This window comes from Haemaphysalis longicornis, unplaced genomic scaffold (genome assembly GCF_048455015.1).
Source record: "Haemaphysalis longicornis isolate Haplotype H1 unplaced genomic scaffold, Haemaphysalis longicornis Haplotype H1 scaffold_12, whole genome shotgun sequence".
NCBI classification, from domain to species: domain Eukaryota; kingdom Metazoa; phylum Arthropoda; class Arachnida; order Ixodida; family Ixodidae; genus Haemaphysalis; species Haemaphysalis longicornis.
The window spans coordinates 53348157-53374053 of record NW_027526225.1 but is presented as its reverse complement, the minus strand read 5'-3'; the positions used below and the strand labels follow the sequence as shown (position 1 = coordinate 53374053).

Sequence of the window (25897 nt, the reverse complement as noted above, 5' to 3'; positions counted from 1 at the left end):
TTGAAGCTAGGGGTACACAATACGCTTGAAGAAATTGTGGAGGCGCAACGAACGGCTCAGCTCGAGCGCCTGTCAACAACCAAGGCCGGGAGGAAGATACTCGAAGACCTGGGTCTCGGACGTCAGGACGGGGAGAATGCCAAACTCTCCATCCCCGACGAGATCCGGAGCAAGATCAGGGTAGACCCCTTACCGAGAAACATGAACCCGGAATACAACAAGGGAAGAAGGAATGCAAGAGCCAAGGCCCTCATCGACCTACACGCCAAAGACGGACACGCGCAGTACGTGGACGCGGCCGAATATCAACGAGAGGCTTTCGCCGCAGCTGTCATCGAAGCGTCCACGGGTGCCGTGAGGACGGCGGCGAGCGTCAGATGCACCAAGGCTGAATGCGCGGAGGAGGTCGCCATCGCCCTGGCCATCGCCGACACAGACTGCCGCACGGTGCTGAGCGATTCGAGAACGGCGGTGCGCAACTACGCCAAGGGACGCATCTGTGAAGAGGCCGCGCGCGTGCTGCGTGGAGTCAAATTGGAAGAAAAAAGAGTGAGGATCAAGTGGTTCCCGGCGCATGCGTGCGAGTGCGCGTCGGCGAGAAACGCAAACCACAACGAGACGGCACACGTGGCGGCACGAGCTCTAACCAACCGCGCCCCCGCGACCGACCGTCCCGCGTGGTTCGGAGCCAAAGACCGCATGACGGACTACGGCGAGATCACGAAGGCCTACCGCCTGGCTCGCAGAGTTCTCCCACCCCCGCACCCGGGGCTGAGCCGGGCGGAGGCCGTACTTCTAAGACAGCTACAGACCGGGTCGCTACCAACCCCGGCCTTGATGCATCGTATGTACCCTGAAGCGTACCCGACCGACAGGTGCAAGGTGTGCCGTAGGGAGACGGCCGACCAGTACCATATCCTGTGGGACTGCTCAAAACAACCGGAGGAAGCGGCATCGAGAAAAATCCCGCCGCGGCTGGAAGAAGCCGCGAAGAGCTACGACCGCGAACATCAACTCTGGGCCGTCCAACAGGTCCTGAGGGCGCTCGAAAGGCACGAGACTCGCGAGCCGTCAACGGTGAGCGGATGGCTCGGGCCGAGTAACGGCTAACCCCTAGGACGACGCTGGGCCCGCGTCACGGCGCACAAAAACGCCGATCTGCAGGCACAAATAAAGTTTACGCCAATCCAATCCAATCAAGAAGCGCGAGTGGAACTCGTGCTCGCGAGTGGTGAGCGGGGCTCGCCGCGACTCTTACTCGCGAGTGGTGAGTGGGGCTCGCCGCGAGTGGCGCTCGCACTCACTCGCACTCGCACTCACCAGGCCAAAACGATGTTGAGGCTCACTCACCACTCACTCATGAGTAGCGAGTGGAGGGTGTGTGAGTGCACTCATAAGTGAGCCTGCCGACCGATGGGTGTGGGGTGCGTTGACAAATGAGGGTCAGAAGCGCCAGTGACTTGTGCGGCCGCGACTCGTAAGTCATGGGCGGATGGAATGCCGCCCGCCTCTTCTTCAGTATTGAACAAGGCGAGAAAGAGGCCTTCCCCTGCGTTCACACATTAGAGCAAAAAGTGTTGTCTGTCGCCTTCAAGGAAAAATGGCAGGCTGGAGTCATGTACGTTTTCCACTTTCGAGTTGTTGACATGCCCTACTGTTTCCCATGCACCCTGAACAGCTTCCGCTTGCGGTTCAAATTAACCAGCCTTTACTGTACTACGTGCGTTGAATACAGTTTTTGTGAAATGGCCTGCGTTTCTGCGACACTGCAGGCGTTCTTTGTGACCCAGAAGAAGGGCAGCGTGCTGACATTCGTAGGCCACGAGCACGACCGGGTCGCCATCATCTGCTCGGGAATCGTCAAGGTCAGTGTCATTTCTTTGTCAACGAAGCTTCTTCCTAGCTGGCTACGCTTCAAAATGTTTTTTCCTGAACTTTAATCACGCTGGAATGCCCACGGTCTGGACGAATAAGTGGTACAGAGATGTCGGGTGCAAGTGGGCAGAGGCAAAAAAAAAAAAAAAAACTGTTACCACTTCATGACCTGAATTGCTCCACCGAGACTATATGCGCTGGACACGGTGGAGCCTTTACATGAGTAATGGCTTCTCATAATTCCTACACTGCTAAAAAATGCGCCTACCCACGATGGTTTTCCCTATACATGCAGTTGCTTGTAAAGGGAAAAATAGACAACATACATGCTCTTGCTGGCATGACCACAAAGCTGGAGTGTCACTAACACAGTCGTCATTATATGAAACATCATGGGATGAATTCCGTATGTATACGTGTACGTTTAGGGCTGCGTGAAAAAAGACCTCGCATAGCATCAGCAAGACCCCAGCAACACTTCAGGCATACTTGGTTTACCGAAGACACCACTAATTTTCTTAATTTAGACGCGATCTGATTTTCTTAGTGTAGCCAGAACTATAATTCTGGGAGGATTATTCATAGAGTGTTGGAGATTATGAAGGGTGACGCTTTGTCTGCCGCTTTTAGTGCGAGAGTGCTAGATGCACCATGAGCGCGACACTTTAGTCTGTGAAGCCTCCGGTACGAACAGATGCTCATAAATAGGGGATTTCCATTAATAGGCAATGCAAAGGGGCGTAGGTGTGCAAAAAAATCCACAGCATATCCACGGGGTGAATGATGATGAGTGGGCGAAGCTCCTGAGGGGAAATCATCGGTAAAACCGTGACTCTTCAGTGAAAGTTCGCCCACTACATCTGTGTCCGAACGTAACGTCTAGAAAGTCTCGCTTAAACCGCGCGTCGGCACCTTGGGGCTGAGCTCGCCTGATGCGTTTTGCAGACGCCTCACGAGCTCTCACTGCATCGGGGTCTGCCTGCCGATACGCGCGCTTTCTCGCCGCTTCCCGTTCTCTGACGTTTTGGAGATCCTCTTCGCGCCGCAGCCGTGCCGCTTCGCGTACGGCAGGGTCCTCGCGCCGTTGCCGTGACGCTTGGGCCTCTCGTTCTCGAACGCTGGGATCTTGGCGGCGTCGTCGCGCAGCCAGATAACACGCTTCGGCCTCCCGCTCTCGTACGGCAGGATCTTGGCGGCGGCGTCGCGCAGCTTCACGGAGCGCTTCTGCCTCGCGGGCTCGCACATCTGCAGCCTTATCCATCGGGCGACTCCGAGCGCGCGCCAACAGCGAACGGATTTTATTACAACGCTCCCCGCCATCTAGTAAACAATCCAAGAACTAAACTAGAGGTAGCCACGCCATCTAGTAAACAATCCAAGCGCATCTTTTCATCATATACAAGTACCGCCATCTAGTAAACAATCAAAGAACTAAACTAGAGGTAGCTACATAGATACGTCGAGGATGGACAGACCCACGCCTTAAGGAGCTTCGCCCCTAAAAATTGACGACTCCCATGCATTTAGGTGAAAATCGATGTGAAGTGAAGCTTCAATTGCAGGTCGTCCCGAGTTCGTCCCTTAAGAAGGGCGCAGGAAAACGAGACGCGTTGCTCTCGCAAAGCCACGAGACGCTTCCCTTGGCGCTGCAAACCGGTTTGGTCAATGGAAGAACTGTAGTCGGCGGTGTTTCTTTTGTCGGCGCCGCGAAACAGCACTGAGCTTGATAGCCAGAGGAACGCTACCAGGTGTGTGCATGGTTTGTGCCTACAGTGATAAGCTTCGCTTAAAAGCGGCTCGTCTGGTGAGTGGAGCAAAGCACAGCCAACAAGGAGGCGGAGGAGGGCATGTCTCTTTTGTTGGCAGGGGCATTTGATACTGTGTCGCTATGTTCAGCGGTCTCTGCTCGCAGCTGTATCTGTAGTGTGTAGTGGTGTTTGTGTGTGCATGAGTGATGGAAGACCATCAGTTCCTTGTGCAGCGAAATGGCGCGCGAAGAAAGTAGAACAGCAGCGACCGGTCTGTGCCTGTTGCTGTATGAGTGTGTGTGTCTCAACCTTGAATGAATTGTGTGCTGTGTCAGTGCCATTTCTAACTCATTCATGCAGTACCACCTTTAACACAACCAAGCACCTTAATCGACCAAAAATAAGCAAGAAACAGCAGGTTCTAGAGCCAATTTCGAATTCAGCACGTGAAACCCGCTAAATTTTTGGCCTCAGAACGATTGATGCTTTCATGATTCACAAAAATCGGCACCCGGAGAAATTTTTCTAACAATGGGGGGTGTATAGAAAGGTATAAGAAATATCCAGGAAAGGAGTAAATGAACCTATTGTCTATGGAAAATAAAACAAAAATAAACCAAGAGGAAACCTTAAACAATTGTATTTAGGGCATTTGTAGACGTTAACAGTAAATCAATCAATATCAGCACAATCTCAAGTCGTTTCCGTTTGTTGTGAATAATGTTAGGAGTAACACTCAGGGACAGGAAATGAGCTACCTGGATCAGAGAACAAACTTGAGCAGAAGATACCATAGTTCAAATAAAGAAACAGAAAGGTACTTGGGCTGGCCATGTAGTGAGACGAACTGACAAGACAACCGCTGGACAATTAGGGTAACCGAGTGAATACCAAGAGACGGGTCAAGAAAAAGGGGAAGGTCACTAATCCGATGGAGGGATGAAGTAGAGAAATTTGGGGGTGAACTGTGGACTCGAGCAGCGCAGGTCAGGAGAAATTGAAGGTAAATGGGAGATGACTTAGTCCTGCAGTGGACACGAGTAGGCTGATGAACTCATATCCCATTTCGCTGACTTCTTCTTATACCGCGTGGCGCAAAATGAGGCGCTTGAACAAGCTTTCAGCAAGAGCTTTTGGAAATGACACACAATAGCAACACAAAGCATTTTTCCGACATGCCAGCAGCTAGGGAACCCCAGAAGAAGAGGCGGTGAGCCGCTGCATAGTTCACTTTTCAGCCGCTTAATTAACTGTGTCATTCCATTACTTCCAGATGCCCTGACAACGAAAATCACACGTTGTGTACAATTTCCCCTAATTGTTGCAACTAAACTAGAAGCTCAGTCAAATTTCACTGCGTGCACGGCGCGTGCCGGAGACGCACTGCAGCAAAGCTAGTCCCCAGAAAATCCAGCAATGTCCACTTATGCTATTCCAGGTTCCATAATCGACGTTCCCCACAGAGTACCACAATAGGACGCATCAAGGCCAACGTAAAGACGCTGCCGTGTCACTGGTTTTAGGTTTGTTATAGACAAATGGTGAAATGCGGTGTAGTGCTCGCTCGATGCGGCGGCACGGGAGTCAGCAGCGATGTTATCGAGGGATGACATGGTCAGCGGTGCAGCTTCCGTAATTTTAAAGCGAAGCTTTGCTGTTCTCACTGATGGCATCTGTAATGCGAAAACGTCCAAGTGAAATAAAAAAAACGGCTCCCGTGGCCTGAACCGAACCTGGGTCGCTCGCGTTATGAAGCCGGCGTCTGTCCGATCGCTCCTTTTCCACGTGGTCGAAGCAGTCTGGAAAACTCAAACAGCAACCAAAGAATCCATCAAGAGTCAAAGAATCCGTCGCGTTCAACCATCGTCGTCGTTTGATGGATGGGTGCGTGATTTTCTTAAAATTCGGGCGTACCTTTAAAAGGTTTCATCCACGTAGATTGAGGATGGAAGTACGCCGAATATTTGTGATACCTGTTCTTTTTTTTCGGAAGGGGGCTGTTCAAAACAAGAAAGAAAATAAAGAAAAAAAAATAGAAGGTTTTGCCGCGAAGTGAATCCGTATGGTATTTCATGTAAGCATAGTTTGTCTGATATCTGCAATCATCATCATTTATTCTGATTATTCTCTAGTTTATTTCTGTTATTTTTTAGCCCAGCTGAAGGCAGGACAACTACTTAGACCCATCACTGTTGTGTGACAGCTGTGCCGCAGCCTTATTTTTGGCACAGCGCCAACTTTTATCGCTGAGATAATCCATTGGTCTCTTCAATTTGTCATTCCCGACTCCCCAAGAATTGTTTGAGAGGAACTTTGTATTCATTTCTTGCCTACACGTTCCAATGGCAAAGGCGTAGTCCTTGTACTGCCTTTGGGTGGTTCTTAATTAAGCAGTCCGCACCCAAAAATCAGAGATACCACAGATTAATGCAAAGGTCGGCGCTGTGGCGGAACTGCATTAGCGGCATGAGCTTGCATCAGATGCTTCGGTATCTTCATATCACCAGAAACTATAAAATGCAAAAATTGACTCTTCTGCATGCTTTTCATTGGTATTAATGCATACCTGGTGTCACGCACGAATGTCTTCTCAATTATGCCAGGACAGACTTATTTCCACTGCCTCTGAACCTCGGCAGGTGAGTTCCACGAACCGAGGTACATGCTGTTTACCTGAAAGGAAGAGGAGACTACTGCGAATATCAATGGCAGATGCGAAAACACAGAATCGACAGCTGGGCTAGTTGGTATCCGTCCATCCTAAACAGCGCTTAACAAAACAACGACGAGAAGAAGGGACACAAGACGGCGCTGACTCTAAACTAAAACTTTAATCGGAAGAAAACACGCACATATATACGGTCATACACCACGCGTGTCTGTAAACGTCATCACTGCTTATCGTGGCCTACTTCCCCCAGTGCTGCGCAGTGATGACGTTTACAGACACGCGTGGTGTATGACCGTATATATGTGCGTGTTTTCTTCCGATTAAAGTTTTAGTTGAGAGTCAGCGCCGTCTTGTGTCCCTTCTTCTCGTCGTTGTTTTGTTAAGTGCTGTTTAGGATGGATGCCAAAACACAACCGGAAGTGGCGCATTACCGCAAGTAGCGCCCCATGACGTACAATTACGGTACCATGCAATAACGAAACAGGCTTCGTATATATCAAAATGGGCGAGGAAAAATCAGAGAAGGCGTGGTAAAATTTTCCGGTAGTTTAATGTATTTAGTGTAGAACTGGGCTGGTGAAAGAGAACCCGGGAACCCCGGTAGTCACGTAGGCGGCCTTGCAGGTCTACGGCAAGGGCACCCACCAGACGACCGACGTGGAGGGCCGGCTGCAGAACTCGGATACGAACCAATTCTACTTCAGCGACGGAGACTTCAAGGACTACCTCGTGTCGCCCGACTGCATCGGCATCATCGGCTTTCTCACCGCACAGCCGTCCGTCTGCCAGGCCGTCTGCGAGACCGATGTCGAGGTTCTAAGAACGATCGCTCTTTCGCATAGCGTTTTCTCTTCTGCCGCCGATTACGGGTGAACGAAGGCTCTACGTTTCTATCAACTGAACGGAAATATTGATAATATGGACCACGCAGACAAGATCTTATGTTTGTTTCACTAAAAAGACTGCTTTGTCCGGAGGACAATTACAAGCAATTTTTTCGCAAACTTCACACAAATAATCGAGGTATTAAGTAAACGGCCACTTTTCTAGATCCCATAATCGTATTTGTGCGATTGACGGCTGCCGACACAAGCCACTGCCGAAGAACACGACTGGGCGATTAACTGCAGTAGTTTTGTTTGATCGTATCACTTCCATGCTAACACGCTGATAACTGTTTTTAGTGCTGGCTCCTATGACGTCACTCCTGTCCACAAAATTTGAAAGTATTAAAATGATTTTTGTTAAAGCACCTTGTGTGGCTGGAATCGAGATGCGTTACCAAAAGAAATCTTTTTCACATCGAATTAATTTGTCATTTGTCTTCATGGGTCCGTTATGCAACGCAAGATTTCCTTTTGGAGACCCCTTAATTATGGGCACGCTTGTTTTGTTTCTAATCTCTGAATCTTCACCCCTGCATTTTCCTGATATGGACGTAATTGGGGATCAACACGGCGCTCGTTGCCACAGTTGTGCAGCATCCCGATGGAGGTGATGGAGCGCATTGCCGAGCTCCATCCGGACCCGCCCACGGTCATCTATCGCATGTGGTTCTCCGTGGCCGTGCGCATCGCTCTTGGCGTGCTCATCAACCACAAGCGATATCAGGTACTGTGTAGTGTATTGCTGTCGTTAATGTTACCTGGTTGCTGCTCTCGTCAACCGTGCACGCACGGCAACAGGTACAGTCGGGCACAAATGAAACGTGAACACAAAAATAGGAACCAGAACACACAAATAGCACGATTTTTTTCCATTCAAGTCAAAATGACGCGTTGCTTATTAAGAAAAACAAAGCTGGGAAATTTGATTGATTGATTGTGGATTTTAACGCGCCGACGCAACGCAGGCGATGAGTCGCGCCGTAATGGAGGGCTCCGGATTAATTTTGACCACTTGGGATCTTTAGTTAACGTGCGCCGAAATCTCTTACACACGGGCGTTTTTGCTTTTCGCCTCCATCAGAAAAGGGGCCGCCGCGGCCGGGAATCGAACCCGCGACATCGTGCTCAGCAGCGCAACGCCTTAGCCGCTGAGCCACCGCGGCGGGTTAAAGCTGTAAAATTTGGCTTTCCGGATATACCAGTTGCGCAGAATTATTGGACCTCCGCAAACAGTATTTCTTTTTAATTTTGCGTGTCCCGGTTCATATTTTAGTGTTCGCATCTCCTTTGCCTCTAACTGTACACGCCGATAGACTCTTGTGGATGGTTACCTATTGTTATCAGTTATGTAGTAGTGTGCTACCCTCTTCAAACACACGCGATAGGAGGTACACCCCAATATTGTTATCCATTGTTACCATTAGTATTATTATTGTTATGTTACTGCGTAGCTTTTGTCCTACAACGGTGCGCCCTGACTAGTGGTTGAGACGGCCACTGGCAGATGTGAGCAGAACAATGCAGGAAAGGTGGCACAAGGGGGAGTGACGAAGCACTTCGAAGAGTGCACCGGGGGGAAACCAAAGGATCTTTCAAGCGAGCTGTAAAAATAGTAAAACAGAAGACAGCCATTGAAAATTGGCTGCAAAGGTTAGCAGCACCTGGGGCCTTGATGGAATATGCATGTTGGAATGTTTGGGGCGGCCATTTTAACACGAAAGTGTTTTACTCCCGAATACACGAAGATTTCGCTGACGTCATATCCGTCACGGAAATAACGCCTGTACAAAGAAGCAAGCGGCCTGTAAAGGGTGCACTCCTGTACACAGGGTCTTCTTGCGTGGAAGCAACCTTTAGTACTAAAAACTACGTTATACTTCACGAAAGTGTTTTATACCGCAATACCCTAAGATTTCACTGACATCATATCCGTCACGGAAATGACGCCAGTGCACCTTTGCCCAAGCGACCCACAAGCAGGACGTCGCGCGCCAAGCACAATCACAAGACAGCCCGCGACCCAGAAATTATGCTCAGCTGCATATTTCACGGCACATTTCACTTTCGTCTTTTACTGATTCCTATGACAAAGGAATCAACCACAGTTTTTTCTGGTGGCGGGGAAACAGAGCCTGCGGTGTGCCGAAATTTCGGGTCACAATGAGTATCCCCAGGTGGTTGAAATTATAGCAGCATCATTTTCACCACCGCAATGTCTATCATTAGCGCCTGCACGCCATCATCATCATTAGCCACCACGCTGGTCTCTTGTAAGGCTAAACCGCGCACGCAGAACGAATAAGGCTTCCATTGCGGAAGACGCCTGGCGCCGTCTCTCCCTTGCCTGGAGTGCGTTCGACAAAATCATTCCTCATAACCGCAGCACGAAGCCCATCGAACCTCGTAGCCAAGGCAAGGGCTAGGCACTGTCCCGTTAACAGCAACTGTGATCGCGGCATTGCCCTTTGCAATGTGTTGCCACGTGCTTCACGCGGCAGAGCTAAAATCAAAATGCTATACGTAATAACTAGACGCGATTTTAGGCAAATTCCGATTCTGTTCCTTGCGCGCTTATCGGGGCATCTTGATATATCAGCATGAATTACAGGCTAATAAGTGCTTTGCAGTGTTTAATAGTTCCTATAAATGCCCATTTTCGAGCCTATTTGCAATACTGGCGCTATATGAACACTACGTAGCCTAAAGTTTCGCTTTCGGGGGCAACTTGAGATTGTTAGGTTACCGGTCAGCATTGATTATTCAGAACCAATAGCGTTCAACCTAGCCCTCTGGTTCAACCTAATGCCGGTAAACAAGCGCTCACACCAGTAGAGTGGGACGCTCGTTCACCGCGACAAGAGGCACAATTTTACTATGAATGGAGGCGGTGGTAGTTGTTTGCACAATTTTCACAGTGATTCTTAGAGTACGTGCCGCGTGTTCTAGATGCCAACAGGTTTCTTCAAACATGAGTGGTCGGATCCTCGTTTCTGGAGGCATGCTCTGATCCAACTCTCAAAACAACGGTTGCACAACACAAGAGTCGAGCATCCAACCGTTAGCAGATCACTCCCATCTTTAAGAGCCAAGGCGAACTTGAAAAGCCAACGCGAAACATGAGTGCGTAGCTGCATGCTGCCGATGGGCTCTAAAACATGCTTTTCAATCAAAAATCGGTTCGATTGCTAAAACCATTTAAAAAACGCCCTTCAGATGTTTGGTAATGTATTTGGTAGTGTTGGTACGTCTTGATTGTTCAGGTGGGGTATCATCGCATATGAGAAAACTGCAAGCTGCTGGTGCACTGTATTGCAAATTTTATGGTTACATTTCTAGAAGACAATAATCTTTTAACTCCGTTTCAACACGGCTTTCGTAAAGGCTTCTCGACCACCACCCAACTCATTTCTACCGTTCATACACTCGCGTCAACTCTCGATAAATCTGGTCAAACGGATATAATATTTATGGACTTCAGCAAAGCATTTGATCGGGTTTCTCATTCTGGTCTGATATTGAAACTTAACCGATTACACTTCCCTTCCAACCTAGTTAAATGGATATCGTCCTACTTAAACACGCGCCGTCAGTTCGTCGATGTAGATGGCCACTACTCTGACTTCCTTCCCGTTAATTCTGGCGTCTCGCAAGGAAGCGTCCTAGGCCCCTTGCTTTTTTTTATTTTCATAAATGATCTAACAGCCTGTATTGATGAGAGCGTTACTATTAGATTATTTGCCTACGATTGCTTAGTTTACAAGGAAATTAAAAATAACAATGACCAGGTTGTTTTAAATGGTAGTAAAGGGCTATTTCTGACTGGTGCGATAAGTGGCACATGAAACTTAACCTCGAGAAAACAGTGTTCATGTGTATTACCAACAAAAAATGTCCCGCTGAATTCCAATACCGCATTAATGACGTTGTAATTGCTCAAACTGAAAGGTTTAAGTACCTGGGCGTAACACTCACTAGTAACCTAACATGGTGCAAACATATCGATGCTGTCTGCTCATCTGCTCGTCGCAAACTTGATCTCGTTAGACACAGGCTCAAATACTCGCCCCCGCATGTTAAACTGTTGGCTTACAACTCGGTAAATAGGTCTAGACTAGAATATGCATGCATTGTTTGGGACCCCTTTATAAGAAAGATATTAACAAACTTGAACAGATTAACAGACTTGCAGTTCGTCTTACGTGTAATCGTTATAAAAGGTCTGATTCTCCTACCGAAGTAATGAACGCAAATGGAATTAGCGCCTTAGAATCTCGGAGAAAGCTTGCTAACCTAAAATTTCTTTTTCATCTCTGGCATCAGGACTTAAAGCTCGACTCCTATATCTACCTTCAGCCTTCAACCACTAGACCCACACGACATCACCATTCCTGTAGGTTAACTCCCATTTTTGCACGTACAGAGAAGTTTAAACATTCCTTCTTTCCAAGAACCATAATAGATTGGAATGCCCTCCCCAGCCACATATTTCTTTCAAACGATGTACCCCGATCAATTGAAAATTTCCTTAACATGTAAAATTTCAGCTGTCTTGTGTTCTCCCCATTTCAGTTGCTTGTTGTATGGCGTTATAAATGGTCTTTTTTTCCAGTTCTTCATGTTCTTCATGCATGCCTTGTATGCCAAACCTCGGCTTTACTATACCCTTGCTTTTTTCCCTTGCGCTGCTTTTATTAGTTATTCTTTAGTTTTTGCTTGCAATGTTAATGTGTATCAGAATGTTGTATCTGTACCCCACTCCTGCTTTGGCCTCAAAAAGGCCTGCAGTATTTTGTAAATAAATAAATAAAACTGCTGGAGTTTTACCTAACAGTCTTCGTATAAAAGCTGATTAATTTCTTGGTAAATCGCAGTATCTCTTGAGTTTATTATTTCCGTCTGTTTCTGTTGCGTCCCAATTTAACTGCGCCGCGCAGTCGTCAGCTGTACAGCTTAATTTAAGAACGACAACGGAAGTTTCCAATCCGCCTTATCACTGCATGCGGCCCGGCACGCCTTACTGCGAGTATTTTGAAAAAGACGTGAGTCCTTTGAGTGACTTCTGGGTGATTTTTCTGCGCATAATTTACTGCAGCGACGACAGAGCAACTACGCGAGAAAAACTCGCCGATTTCACGCATTAAGCGCAATCTCCTTTCAAAACGCGCGCCTGCACTGACATCCGGGGCCGTCGCTTCGGCGGAGTGATCCGTAATCCCACGTCTCAATTACTGTTTTTCCTGCCTGTTACGCTATACGCAACGCTCGAGCAAGCGAGGTGGTCATTGAACATGAATGTGAGCACTTCGCTTGTTGAACTAAGCCAATGGATCGCCACTTGTTTAGCACTTTTATGGGACAATTGAACGGCCATGTTCAAGTGATGGCGCCTTTTTGCCACCATAAACAACAACAACGATATTGGTTTTCCTGTAGTAGATAAAGGTCGCGCACGTCTTTGTCTGAAATGATTTGCATTTAAGTCAAAAATTATAGTGCCTATATCTCCGACGTTGGAAGCCTGAAACGTTGTTTCGACTGCCTGTTCTAGGCGCCTAAAACGCGGTTTTTTAGTGCCTAAAAGATTTGCACCAATCCACGCTGGGACGGTGGTTGGAAATCAAAGCTGTGAATGACACCCACAACTACTGCCGATGCGACGTCACTTGAATTCACACACGTGGCTCTAGAAAGAGCTAAATCAGAGATTCTGCCAGCCGTCACCTGGGATTCGCGCCAAAAAAGCGCCCTCCCCTTCCCCAGCCGCTGAATCAAAAGCAGCGCCTGTCTCCCCTGTCGCCACGTGTGGGCGCAGCTTAGTCGCTAAGACGAGGGGCTCTCGCTCCCCTTCTTTTCGGGCCCAGGATCGATCCCTGGAGGTACTAGTTGTTTTATTTAGCCTGGTTGGATGTTTCTTGTGGGGCACACGACAAAACCGTTGGATGGAAGAGGTAGAAAGCTTTGCTTCCAAATCCGGCCTCTAGAATAACACCAGCTGCGTTTCACTCTCTTCAGTTCCACGACAGTAACATTCACGTTTGAGCCCAAGGAGGCGGGTTCGATACCGGCCGCGGTGGTTGCTTTTTTCGACGGAGGCAAAAAAGTGAAAACGTTCTCCGCGTGTCGATATTTCAGCACATGTTAAAGATCCCCCTGTGGTCTGAAATAATCCGGCGCCATCCACTATGTAGCGACTCATAGTCTACGTGTAGCTTCAGCGTGTTAAACACCGAAATTTGAAAATAATTTTACATTTCGCGATGTGCAGGAATGGACCCACGACAAGCTGAAGCAGTTCCTGGAGACGGGCACACTACCGAACCTGTACGGCGCCACCGAGTTCTCACTGGATGACGCTGCTCAGGACGTCATCCTGGTACAGGGCTGTGTGGAGTCGTTAGACGGCGAGCAGCGCTACTACGCGCCCAGCTACCTACCGCAGTCCGTGTGGCAGATGAAGCTGCCCGTAAGTGTACCGACGGAGTTGGCTCATGAGTCACTCATGAGTCGCTCCTCGTATGACCTTTGCAAAGCATTGCGTGTTTGGGAGTTTCATTTGATACGACTCTGATCTGACTCCCGTACAGAATCGTCTCTGGTTTCAACATGTTCATATCATCACAATGCACCGCAAAGGCACGGGGTTCCTGTTATTTAATGTGCCGCCCCTCCAAGGAGTGACGAATATCTCTGTCGCGGTGAGGTTGCAATATTATCGGGAAAATTCGCGTATGAAAGAGTGATGAAGTGAAGAAAGGCCTGCCGGACACACACACTCCTTTCATCCTGAGCGACAGCTCCTCAACAAAATATCAGAACAGCTTTCGGCAGCGCAGAAGTTGACGCAGCACAGTTCCTACAGCGGAACCCCGATAATACGATTTTCAAGGGACCGCGAGAAAGCGTCGTATGTCCGGGGTGTCGTACGACCGGGGTGCGGATAAATACGGTAGACGGTCTCGCGTGACAGGTGGGCTAAGAACTTATTTAAACCACTATTTTTAGCGCGTTCTCGCGTTATTTGCGAACCTTTAGCTGAAATTTCAAGTTAAAAAAATGCAATGCCTATGTTTTGTCCCCTCCCCTTGATGGCGTCGACCTAGCCCGCCAGCCAAGCGCCGCGCGCGGCGCGATACAAGGCCGATGTGGTCGAGCAAATTGAGAAAAAAAAGGCGAGTGTGAAACTGCCAAGTCCAAGTGAAACGAGCGATAGTACAAGGCGGAGATGCACAAAAAACAGCATTGCCGTACATTGTGGAGACATCCTTTGAACAGTCCCGTGCCATCGCTTTTGGGTCATATATTGTTTTCGTTTCTCATAGTGTTTTCGTTTTCGAAACACATAGCTGTTTTCGTTTCTCACAAGACCCAGCAACGCGAAATAGATAATTCAACCTTCGCGAGTAAACCGTGTTGCGGCGAAAATTATAGCGCGGACTTGCTACAGTGACTTTCCGCGGCGGCCAATGAGGGACCCAAAATGGCGATGCCAACGGGTGCGTGACTTTCCCCATCGCCTCCTGCATTTTTCTCCACCCTTGGAGCGGACGCGCGTTAGTTGAGGCACTCTAGAAAGGAAAAGGGCGAAGTGGCATCGCGGCTTTTGATAGGCAGAGAGCAGAGATATAGGGAGAAAGATCGTTGTGAAAGGAAGAAACTTGGATCGAGCTGGCGGGGAAGTGGCTGTTCGATCATCGTCGTGGGCCTGCGTCGTATGTGTTTCCGGGCTCAACGGGAGCTTCAAATTCACGCTCCACCTGCAACCGGAGCTTTGACTTCTCGTGTTTGGCGCGTTGGCGCACTGCTTCCGCGTGGGGCTGTCGCATGTTAACTCCCGCTCACGAGTACCCGCCTGCGGACCTTTGCACATCAAGCAGCGTCAAACGGTAGTTAAGAATAATGAAGGTCAGAACGGGCGGCGAAGCGGTGTAAAATATGATAAAAGCGCCAGTTTGTCTGTGCCAGGGTCCGTCGTATGAAGCTGACCGTACGCACCCGAGCGTCATATTATAGGGGTTTTTAATGCATTGTTTCTATAGGGAATTGGCCGGGATCGCCACGGTCCGTCGTAAGAAGCGGGTCGTCGTAAGACTGGGGGACGTATCAGCGGGGTTCTACTGTAAATATACACCAGTTTCGAAGCTCTCAATAGGCTTCCCATGTATTGTTATGATCGGGTTGCGGACCCGGCACACCCAAGCTCGGACGTCGGCGCCAATTACCGCGTTTTCGTAGCCAGTCCCATCATCGCCATCGGCTTCGGGGTTATCGGCTCGTGCCACGCACGACTCCTCATTGAAGATAGGGGTTCATCAACCCTGCGCCATCTGCACACCTTCAACTCTCTGAATGACGACAGCAGCGTAACAAAGAGTGCGGACCACGTGCGGTCACTCACTAAAGACTTCGTCAATTCCTCGTCATGCCCGCACCTGCAGCTCTGATTGAATGAAGACAGCACCGTGAAAAAGGAGGCGACTTCGGCAACGCGGACCGTGAAAGCGGTAATTCGGGGAGCGTCGTGACTCAGGCACTCAGATGAGCATCGCGCTTGGACGAAAGATCCCCCGTCTCAGCGGCGCCAACGCATTCTCTCCTTCGTGGTCACGTGGGCAAGAAACCAGAATGGCTTCGAGCGTGGGCGGGGCCTATGTGTTTCGATTTGTGGGTCCGTGACTGGAGCAGACTTTTGGGAGTTGAATTCCCTAGGAGAACTCTAGAGACTTTTGCTTGAACAAAAAGGCGGTGTCGCGAGCCGCCGAGTGTTGCTGGCTGTGCGATTCGATCGAGGTACACATTCAAACTTGTATGTATCGTGAATCAACGTCTCGGGATCAACACCAGCCACGGTACCAAGATGGACTCCCGAACCAGGATACACAGCAACTCAAAAACAGTTCTGCAGTCGGCCCCTAGTGCTGGGGGCAAACAGGTAAGAAGAAGAAGAAGAAGAAGAAGAAGAAGAAGAAGAAGAAGAGAAAAAAGAAGAAGAAGAAGAAGAAAAAGAAGAAGGAAAAGAAAAAGAAAAAGAAGAAAAAGAAGAAGAAAAAGAAGAAAAAGAAGAAGAAGAAGAATGCTATTGGTTTCCCCTTTGTAGCGGGGTGATGACGTGCCTTCGTACCAAACGGGGCCAATATACCTATGTTCCATACTCCTGGCTTAACACTAGCTGTGCCCAGGGCAGGCACAAAAAAACTTATTAGGCACAGGCACTAAATACCTTTTTTTCGTGTTACAGGCGGCAACTGTGCATAGTTTGTTTCCCAGGCAACATTCCCCTCTCTGCCCCTCGTCCACCAGCATTTCAATCTTCTTTTCGTCGCCTCGACAGCCTCGAAGTTAACTTCCTCTGTGCTACCATTAAATCCTAGGGCTTCTGGAAGCCGAATAATTCCCTCATGTAGGTTTGAAAGGATACCCTCGCATTCTAACACTATGTGCCGCATAGTTTCTGTTTGCTTTCCGCAGACGACGCATACCCAATCATTTCGTGAATACTTCCCCACAAAGCTCTTAGTTCGCAAGTAACCTGATCTAGCCTCAAAAAACAAAGCACTGCCTTTGAAATTATCATAGGAATTTTCCTTTATGATGCCCAATTTCTCAGCCCTGTACATGTATAACGACGTTATAGCTTCCATTCTTTCTCTCTATTTATCCGTTTCTATCTGCCTTGCCTCTTTTTTGGTTACCTTGGCTGTTTTGGATTCTCCACTGTTCTTTCCGTATTTCATCGTTAGCCTTCTAGTCTTCCTTAACCACTGCGTGTCCACGCTTTTCAAGTATAGGTACTTAAAAACTTTAGCTGCCTACCTTCGTTGGTCCATTGCTCTCAACCTCATCTCAAAACATATTTACTCTGTGCTTCTCGAACTTCAAACGACGCCCAGCCCATATCTCCCTGTGCTGCTTCGTTGTTTTTCCATGCGCGCCTAAGGCCAAATGGCCTACTGTTCTCTGGTTCACTTCAAGGCCTGATAGAACGCCTGATTTTAAGCAGAGTACAGCAGTCGCAAATGTGAGACCCGCAAACATTACTCCTTTCCACATTCCTCTCAGTACTTCATATTTCTTATACCCCCACCGAGCTCCATGCTTCATTACAGCTGCGTTTCGCTTTCCCTTACCCTTAAGTTGCTCCTCGTGAGTTCTTAAGTATAGTTGTCATCCGCACTCCCAAATAGTTATATTCTTTCATTCTGGGTACTTCGCCATGCTGGATAGGCACTGCGTCCCTGATAGTGCCATTGTAAACTATTATATTTTCGATTTTTCTGCGCTAAAATTTAAACTGAGGTCGGTGGCTACCTCGCCGCTAATATTTAAGAGCCGTTGCATGTCGGCCTGGTTATCAGCTAAAAGAACAATGTCGTGTGCGTATAACGTTCCCGGTACACGCTGCTGTACCACTTCGCCTTGCAGCAAATACGTTAGGTTGAACCCTATTTGACTTCCTTCCAGTTTCTTTTCTAACCTTGCCATGTAAAACAAACAGTATTGGGCTCAAATGGCATCCTTCTTTCAGTCCCCTATGGGTGTTGACCTACTGAGCGCATTTCTGTCCTTCCCATGCAAGGTGCACTCTATTATCTTTATAGACTGCTATGAGGAACTGTATTAACTCATCTAATCCCTGGAGTCCGGGAGGCAAGTTCACTACCTGAAATCTGTCGACAGAAGGTTGAAGTATTGCTGAAGTGCTTCGCCTGAGGCTGCTGCTGTACTTGATAGAGAAACCGCGGAAGCATAAGTAAACGACACCTAATTTACGGTTTCCTTATGTGAAAAGTCAACTTTTTTAATAAAGTTGACTGATTACGTAACTGTTAAGAAATATTCACTTTTTGTCCCCTAGGAACTGTGCCAATACACTTAAGTGCGAGCTAGTGGGCGGCAAGTCCGTGCCGCCCGGATTTTGAAGCAGAGTTTCGAAACTGGTGTACATTGAAGAACTTTGGACCAGAGTTTCATACTAAGAGTTTCATACCAGAGTTTCATACTAGAGGGGAAATCTGGAGCACTGTTAGCAACCATAGCACTGTCTAGGGGAGGCACGCTTCAGCGAGCGTTGCTTCATGTACCGAGCAGGCACGTTCCACTTGTCCTTGGCATGGCTCATGAACAAGCTGAAAAGTTGCCTCTGGTTGCAAAAAAAGCAACATTACTGGAAAAGACAATTCAAATTTGTTTTGTTATTATAAAATCGAAGCTCCAAAATTGCTTAGCTCACAGTGATTATTTAGAAATTTCATGCAAGATGAACAATAAAAATAAACCTTACCCTTTTTTGTTGATTTTGGCTTCGAGACAAAATAGAAACCATATGGCTAGCCAAGCCAAGTAGGCGCGGAACGTCGCTATTTGCAACTGCGGCGCCGACGACGGCCCGAGATCGCAGCGCGAGATTTTTCTCTAGTATATATTATATACGGGAGTATAAAATCGCAGTCACTGACACAGTTGGGAGTCATATTTGAATATGACTCCAAAATATGACCCATGACCAGGTGAAGTTCCGTCGAACGCTTCACTACAAATATATTATATGCAGTATAGTATAGTATCTGGTCACGGCCGGGCAGGAGCGGCGGCTGCGCGCGTGAGCCTCCGCTCTAGCTCGGTTGTGGCTCTGGACCAACACCAACTACCAAGTCGGTCCCGCTTGGGATTCAGCGTAGGTGGCGCCATGCTGCATCCGTGTTTTCCCTGCACTTCAATGTCTCCCTCTGCCCCCGTAGCATGTCAGCAGCCTTAGATACTTCTTCACTGAACGAAGTGTCGCACACAGAGCCCCTTTGTACGATCGCAGGGCGCCGTGGCGACCAGGCCGAGGCCCGTGCTTCTGATCACGACACTGGCACGGTACTACCTGCCCAACGACCTTGACTGGTTCCACCAGCCACTGCACCACTACGACTACATGCCACGTGCGAGGACCGACGAGGAGTACACCCACTGGTAGGAGAGTATTTGATGAAAGTAAGAAAATGTCGCTTTGTGGAGAAGTGAGAGGTGAGAGAGAGGTGAAGGAGCAGAGGTGCATCATTAAAGGGGCCATGAAGACAAAACACAACCTTCGTTCAATAAAAGCACTCTCTTGCCCGATAACAATGATGCCGATTTTATCATAAGCTTTAAACAAAAAGTCATGCATCCTCCCATCTAACGACGACGGTGGTTGAACGAGAAGCTTTCTCGTGAGGGACCCGTTGATTGCCATCTTAGTTGGGACTTTGACTCGTTTAGCTTTGACTTGGACGGTCTTGCAGTTTGGAGTTTTGATTGCAGCGGCTTTGAATGGTCAAAACCATCCACCATTGTATCTCGCAAGAGGAAAGCTTTGCGTTCAATTATTGCTGTCGTTAGACGGAGGGGTGCGATTTTTTGTGTAATTTTGCTCATCCGTGCGCACCTCTCCAAATCCAAAGTAGCCTCGACCGTGTGGTGTGGCGGAATCGTATAAACATCAACTTCATAACGTGAGGGATTTAGGTTTGATTCCTACCATGAAAATCGTTTTTTTTTCTCACTTCCACCATTAACATTTTTTCTCACTTCCGCCATTAACATCATCATTGTCACAGAAAGTTAGCTTTCCTGCAGTGTGTTTTCAGCGCTACATATGTCATCAGTCAGACATACAAAGCCTCGCATTAATAATAGATGCTATTAAGAAAAACATGAAGCAGTGGCTACCCCCGTTCTACTTTACGGCCACCTTTTTTTGCGACTGGAGATCGCCAAACTATAGCCACAGCCGAGAAAGAAGACTGGGTGATTGTAGTCTAGTGACTACCTCGCCCACACCCACCTTACCACCTCGCCCACAAGCGTCGAGCCCCTCAAACTCGCCTTCCTCCGCCCGGTTCCGAGAACACCAATTTCAATCAAGACGAGGCTGTGGATTTCATACCCAATAGCCTGATGTCTTTCGCCGAAATCATTCAGCATTTTTGGTCCAGGTGGCGATGGCTGCCACATCCCCATCCAAACCTCACCAAGCCACAACAGACAATGCTAAGGCGACTGCAGACAAACACGTTCATATGCCCAGTCAGACTCCACCAGTTTTACCCAACGAAGTTCACCAACCCTCAGTGCAAGCTCTGTGGAGGCGACGGAACCGTGGAGCACATGGTGTGGCTTTGCAGTCACACCCCGGGCCTCCTGCCCGCCCCTCTTCCGGTTCCTCGGATCGGCACTCCTCCTCCCTTGCTTTCGGGACAGGCACCCCAACAAGCCAGCAGTAACACAGCATCCCTTTTCCATCCCGTCATGCTCCTAGGCCTCGGAGGCTTATCCTGGACAGCCCCTCCCTCGAGGACCAGCTCCTACTGGCCGGCAGAGCAGAGGCCGCGTCCATGGCAGTCGGATTCGCCTGAGCCGGAGTCTGAGCCTCCTTTCCCCAACCCCCTTTTCTTCTATAGGCCAATAAATTGCTTTCCACCACTACCGCAGTCTACTCTGGCTTGATCGTATCACTTAAGCTGATGCGCTGTTAACACACTAATAACTGCGTGTTTAGTGTGGGCCCAGATGACGTCACTCCAGCCCATACCATGTCACTGTAGAGTAAAACGTGAAAGTTTTTCAGTATTTCTTCTGTTTTTCTTTCGGTTAAAGAGCATTTTTCGTGGCTGGAATAGCACCAAAGGCTAGTCCTTTGATATGAAACAAAGTTGTATTTGGTCTTCATGGCCTTTTTATGCCACTTGGGGATTCCAGGGGGAGGGACAAGCTGGCGATGTTAAAGGGGCCATGAAGACAAAGTACAAGTTTGGTTCCTTAGAAAGACCGCTTTCTACCGATAACCATGATACCAATTTTATCGCAAACTTCGAACAAATAATGGACATATGAAAGAAAACATGCGAAGCAGTGGCGACTCTCCAGCCACCTTTCTACGACGTGAGAGTGTTGTTTTGCGATTGTCGGCCAGTGAATTAACCCATCACTAAAACACGACTGGGCGATTGTAGTCGGGCCTCTAGCTCCGTTCTATCGCGTCACTGGAAAACCAATGTGCAGTTAACGATGATAGCGGTGGCCCATATGACGCCACTCCTGGCCATAACACGTCACTGTAGCGCGAAGTTTAAAGTTTCTCATGTAAGGAGACGGAAAACCTCGCACAAGTCGGCAGGTGTTTCAGTGCTCTTGGTTTAATTAGCGCGTCGGTGACTCAACAGAGCAAGTCACCCGTGATGATGATCATGCACAGACGGTGCTTATAATGGGTATGTACAGATGAGAGATTTGCCCCACCAACTGATGGCGATTGGCCACAGCGTATGAGTATCCTACGGCGCAACAATTGCCCAGTAATGTTGACTGCGCTCAGTCACGCTCACAGATTATACTTCTTGCGTTTCTTCATTCAGAAAAGCTTTTTAGTGACTGGACTGAAGCTGAGTGACGTACTTATACCAAGTTATGGGCCCTTCAAACAGCCCAACCCTCAAGCATCTTCAAAACTAACGCGTTCCCGAACAAGATCATGACAAACATGGACTACGCCTCCATAGAAGCACTCACCAAATTCTTCAATCAAGTTTGGAATGACGACAAACTCCCGGAAAAATGGAAGACAGCCAACATAGTAATGATTCCCAAACATGGAAAAAAGTTACATCTTAACAATCTTAGACCAATCTCGCTCACATCATGCTTCGGAAAGCTCCTCGAGCACATAATCCTTAACAGACTCAACAAAAACATGGAGTCAAATGGCCTTTACCCAGACACGATGATTGGCTTTAGAGCGAACCTATCGACGCAGGACATACTCCAACAACTAAAACAAGTAATCATAGACGGAGAAGAAACTCGAGAGCCCTTTTAGGACTTTAGGACACGACAGCCCTTTAGGACACGAGAGCCCTTTTAGGACTCGACATCACCAAAACTATCGACAGGGTTAGCCATGAGGCGATACTAAATTCCATTGATAAACTGGGACTCCGAGAAAAGGCCTTCTACATAGCAAATTTTCTCAAGAACAGAACTGCCAAGATAAAGATTTGAGAAATCGAATCGAAGGAATTGGACATGATTAATAAAGGAACACCGCAAGGCTCGGTGTTATCACCTTTTCTTTTCAACATGGCGATGATAGGCCTCCCTGAGAAACTTAATATAATTAAAAACCTCAGCCACACTATATATGCAGATGATCTCACAGTATGGATGACAGGAGGCAGCGATAGGAACATCCAGAGAACATTACAATAAGCCATAAACAAGGTTGTGGAGTTCTTATTTTCGAGAGGCCTGGAATGCCCGCCCAAGAAATCAGAACTACTTGCTAAAAGTGCCCAAAATCAACCAAAGAAACGCCAAGGGAACGTGAGATAATCACGCTCACCCTACAGAACAGACCCATTCCGAAGGTGAACGCTATCAAAATATTAGGCCTCAGAATACAACAAAACGGTTTAAACGCCGAAGCGGTCAACATCCTCAAGAGAAAAGTAAACCAGACCATCAGGCTCATATCCAGGGTAGTCAATTGACACCACGGCCTCAGAAGGCAATATAACAAGACTCACACAAGCATACGTAATATCAGAGTCCTTGAATGCTTTAAAGCATTGAAGGACCCTGGTAATATCAAGTATTGCGTACATGACTCCCTTCCTCAAACTGAAAACAGAAGAAAAGACCAAGGTAAACAACCTGATTAAAAGAGCGTACAAAAGGGCATAGGAATACCGATCAGCACCTCAAATGAGAAGTTGGAGGCCCTTGGACTACGCACGTATGCACGTTTGTGTCGTATTGCTATAGTATACGCTTGTTGTGGGAATATGCAATCCGTATTGTTCTGTTATTGTATAGAAATGCACATTCTCTTGTATTTTACCACTCCTCTCTGTTATGTTCCACAGCAGGGGTCGGCAACCAGCGGCCTGCAGGGAAGTATTATGGGGCCCCGGCACGATGTCAGAACCCCCCTCGTCTTGTCACTTTCCATGTGAAGGCTGACATGGCAAGTTTAACTTCAAATGGGGTTAGGCAGGAACAAAGCAAGATCGCTTCTAGATGGCATTGCCCTTATCGTCACACTTACCCAGATAACGTCTTCACTTTCTTCCTTTCCAAAAAAAGCCTCCCCCCTCCCTATTTGCCATCCGACCCTTGCAGTGTCGGCTTCATGCAACTCGACCCCCACCTCGAAAGGTTACCGACCTCTGCTGTACGGGCCTTGAAAGTATCTGCGATAAATATTAAGCACTTGGGGACAGAGCTGAAATAAGGGCACACCTTGCATGGGAAGAAGCGTTTGTGCTTTCCTTGCACAACGTCCCCTATGTACTTGGAAGGTCGAAGTAACAACGCCATAAAATGAAAGACATTGCATGGGCACACTGCCTGGCGATTTAGCGAGAAATTTCTTGCCTAAGTGAATACCAATTAAGAAAGTCAGTCGGGATTCTGCTCTTTCTGAGGCTAGTGCCTGGTCACTGTTCCCTTTTTTTCACTAGAGCCAAACATTGCAGACGCACTGAGCATACAGCCTTTCGTAGATAAAAAGCGTGTCCCAGGAAGATTACTACGTTTCTACTGAATGCCTGCTGAAAAATGTTGACCATAAGGTGAAGTAAAACAGAGGAAGAAGGTGAGCTTAGATTCCCCGCTTTAGGCTTGGGAAGGGAAGGTACGGAAGGTAAACCACTTCAGGCCGCTTATCAGTTTTTTTATGCGCATTCGTCCTAGGCTTACCCTTCACTTTTTGAAGGAGGTCTTCCGCCACAGTATTTACGACCGAATTGCCTGGCTTCCGCATTTACTGGCTTTTCTTTTTCGATCGTAAATGCAATGGCGGAAACCCTCCTTCAAACAGGTGGGTTTCCACAGGACGAATGCGCATCAAAAAACTGACAGGCGGCCTGAAGTGGTTCCGTACCTTCAAGGTTTCGCACAACCTGAAACAGGTTGCGACGAGGTACGGTGTACTTGTCTTTTCAGCCCCAAGTAAGCTCGGCCAACTTTGCTCTCGTTTTTTTTTTTTTTTTTTGAAATAGCAAAAAGAGGGCCTGTGCAAAACGATATGAGAAGCCGTTCGATGATTGCGTGGTGGAAGTGGTTTATGAAATCCCCCTCACCCGTGGAAAGTCCTACACCCGGCAAACTGGAAGATGTCAGAATGACCGCCTCAGTGAGGATGCGCAAAATTTAAAATCTAACAATGGCGCGCATTTGACAACGCATTGTCTTTCTTGCACAAAGTGTGAGCCACGATTTTCAAACACCAAAATACTGGGAAAAAGCAAAAATCGAAAGGCACGTGAACTTCTGGAGGCACATGGTATAAGATTGAAAAGGACTGAATGCCTTAGTGATCCTTCGGTGATGCTGTTCAATGCTGAGGTGCGGTTTTTAGATAAATTCTCTCGATAACAATTGTTGGCACGCCTCTTGCGCGTGTGTGGAGTTAGCTATAAATGTACGATGCTATCTTCGCTAATAAACAGTTGGAAGTGTAGCGCCTGTCCTGTGTCCTCTTTCTTGTGTGTGTTTCTTTGCGGTACACAGTGTGTTCTCTTAACCTGTACCATTCGTTTAGCTTGGTCACAACTACTTCTACTGTTTTGGTAATGCTGAAGGATTCCTCCACGTTCCCCGCTATTTCGGTGTGGGTTAACAAGCCCACCAATCTCCGTGACTGCTTTGAGATTGACGATAAATTTGGTATCGCTGTTATTGGGACAAATGCGTCTTTTCAATGTGCCCAACTTGCATTCTGTATTCATGGCCCCTTTAAAGACATGATGCTGTGTATTTCCTGGATCATGGAATGTTGTTACCTAGGCCTGTGGCCAGAAGGAGCGTGTTTTTACAGCAATTGTGTGCTATAGTCTGCATCAATGGCTGGTGGGAATGATTGATACCAGCCATAATTATACAGAAAGTAAAGAGTACTGTCACATGAAAATAAAAAGGTAAAAAATACAGGCATAAAAATTCACTGGAACAGACAAACGAAAAAAAAAACGAAATGCGCAATAACCGCAGGTGGTCGTGGTGGATGCAATACATAACTAGGCGTTCTACAGGCTCCAGTGAACTTTTGTTTTCAAATATCCATTTCTGCACTGGCCAAAAAAGTGGCAAAAACTTGTCAGCTTTGCCGGCTGAAAATGGTGACAACGATACCTCCAATGTGGCTAAATCTTTATCTCTTTTTATGTATCATTTCGATTCCCCTGGCACCATAACTAACGTTTTTTTGCTTGCAGTTGTGTAGTAGATGCCATCAGAACCTAAACGCCAGGTGTGGCTCAACAACGGCTGTACATTTTGATCTTATCACATCACGCAAAGAATGCTGGACAGGCCGCCTCAGAACACGCTTTATATTTTCAGGTAAGGGGACCAACGAAGAGGCGAAACACACGGGGCCCCGTTCGCCAATGTGCCAAGGTACCGGTGTTGTCCCAACCATCGGCTTGAGTGTTCTCTGCACCAGAATGGCGTTTGGACAATTGTGATATAAATGTTTCTCTCACAAACTGGACATGACTGTGTTAGTCTCATACTAGTCTCATACTCATTGCCAACACAGGCACTAGGTTATAATGCAGAATGAATTTTTGAATGCTGCAAGCTTGCACCGAATTTCCCGCCCTTATGGCTTTGATGCAAGCCAAAAGGGTTAAATACAATGCAGTCCAGTGTCTGCTACGCACTGCTCAGACAAGTCAAAACCAAGTTGTACT

At 47.8% G+C, this 25897-nt stretch overlaps 1 protein-coding gene across 1 annotated transcript in view; it reads left to right on the top strand.

Moving 5' to 3' along the window:
* LOC144161613 (sperm-specific sodium:proton exchanger-like) overlaps window positions 1-25661 on the top strand; it is an 87178-nt gene extending 61517 nt beyond the window's left edge. Inside the window, exons 16-21 of the mRNA XM_077692250.1 lie at window positions 1773-1865; window positions 6919-7107; window positions 7768-7905; window positions 13447-13644; window positions 18988-19136; window positions 25545-25661. Of these exons, the coding sequence (XP_077548376.1) occupies window positions 1773-1865; window positions 6919-7107; window positions 7768-7905; window positions 13447-13644; window positions 18988-19136; window positions 25545-25548 (771 nt within the window). The 3' untranslated portion in view covers window positions 25549-25661. The remainder of the gene's footprint in view (window positions 1-1772; window positions 1866-6918; window positions 7108-7767; window positions 7906-13446; window positions 13645-18987; window positions 19137-25544) is intronic.
* The last annotated feature ends 236 nt before the right edge of the window (window positions 25662-25897 follow it).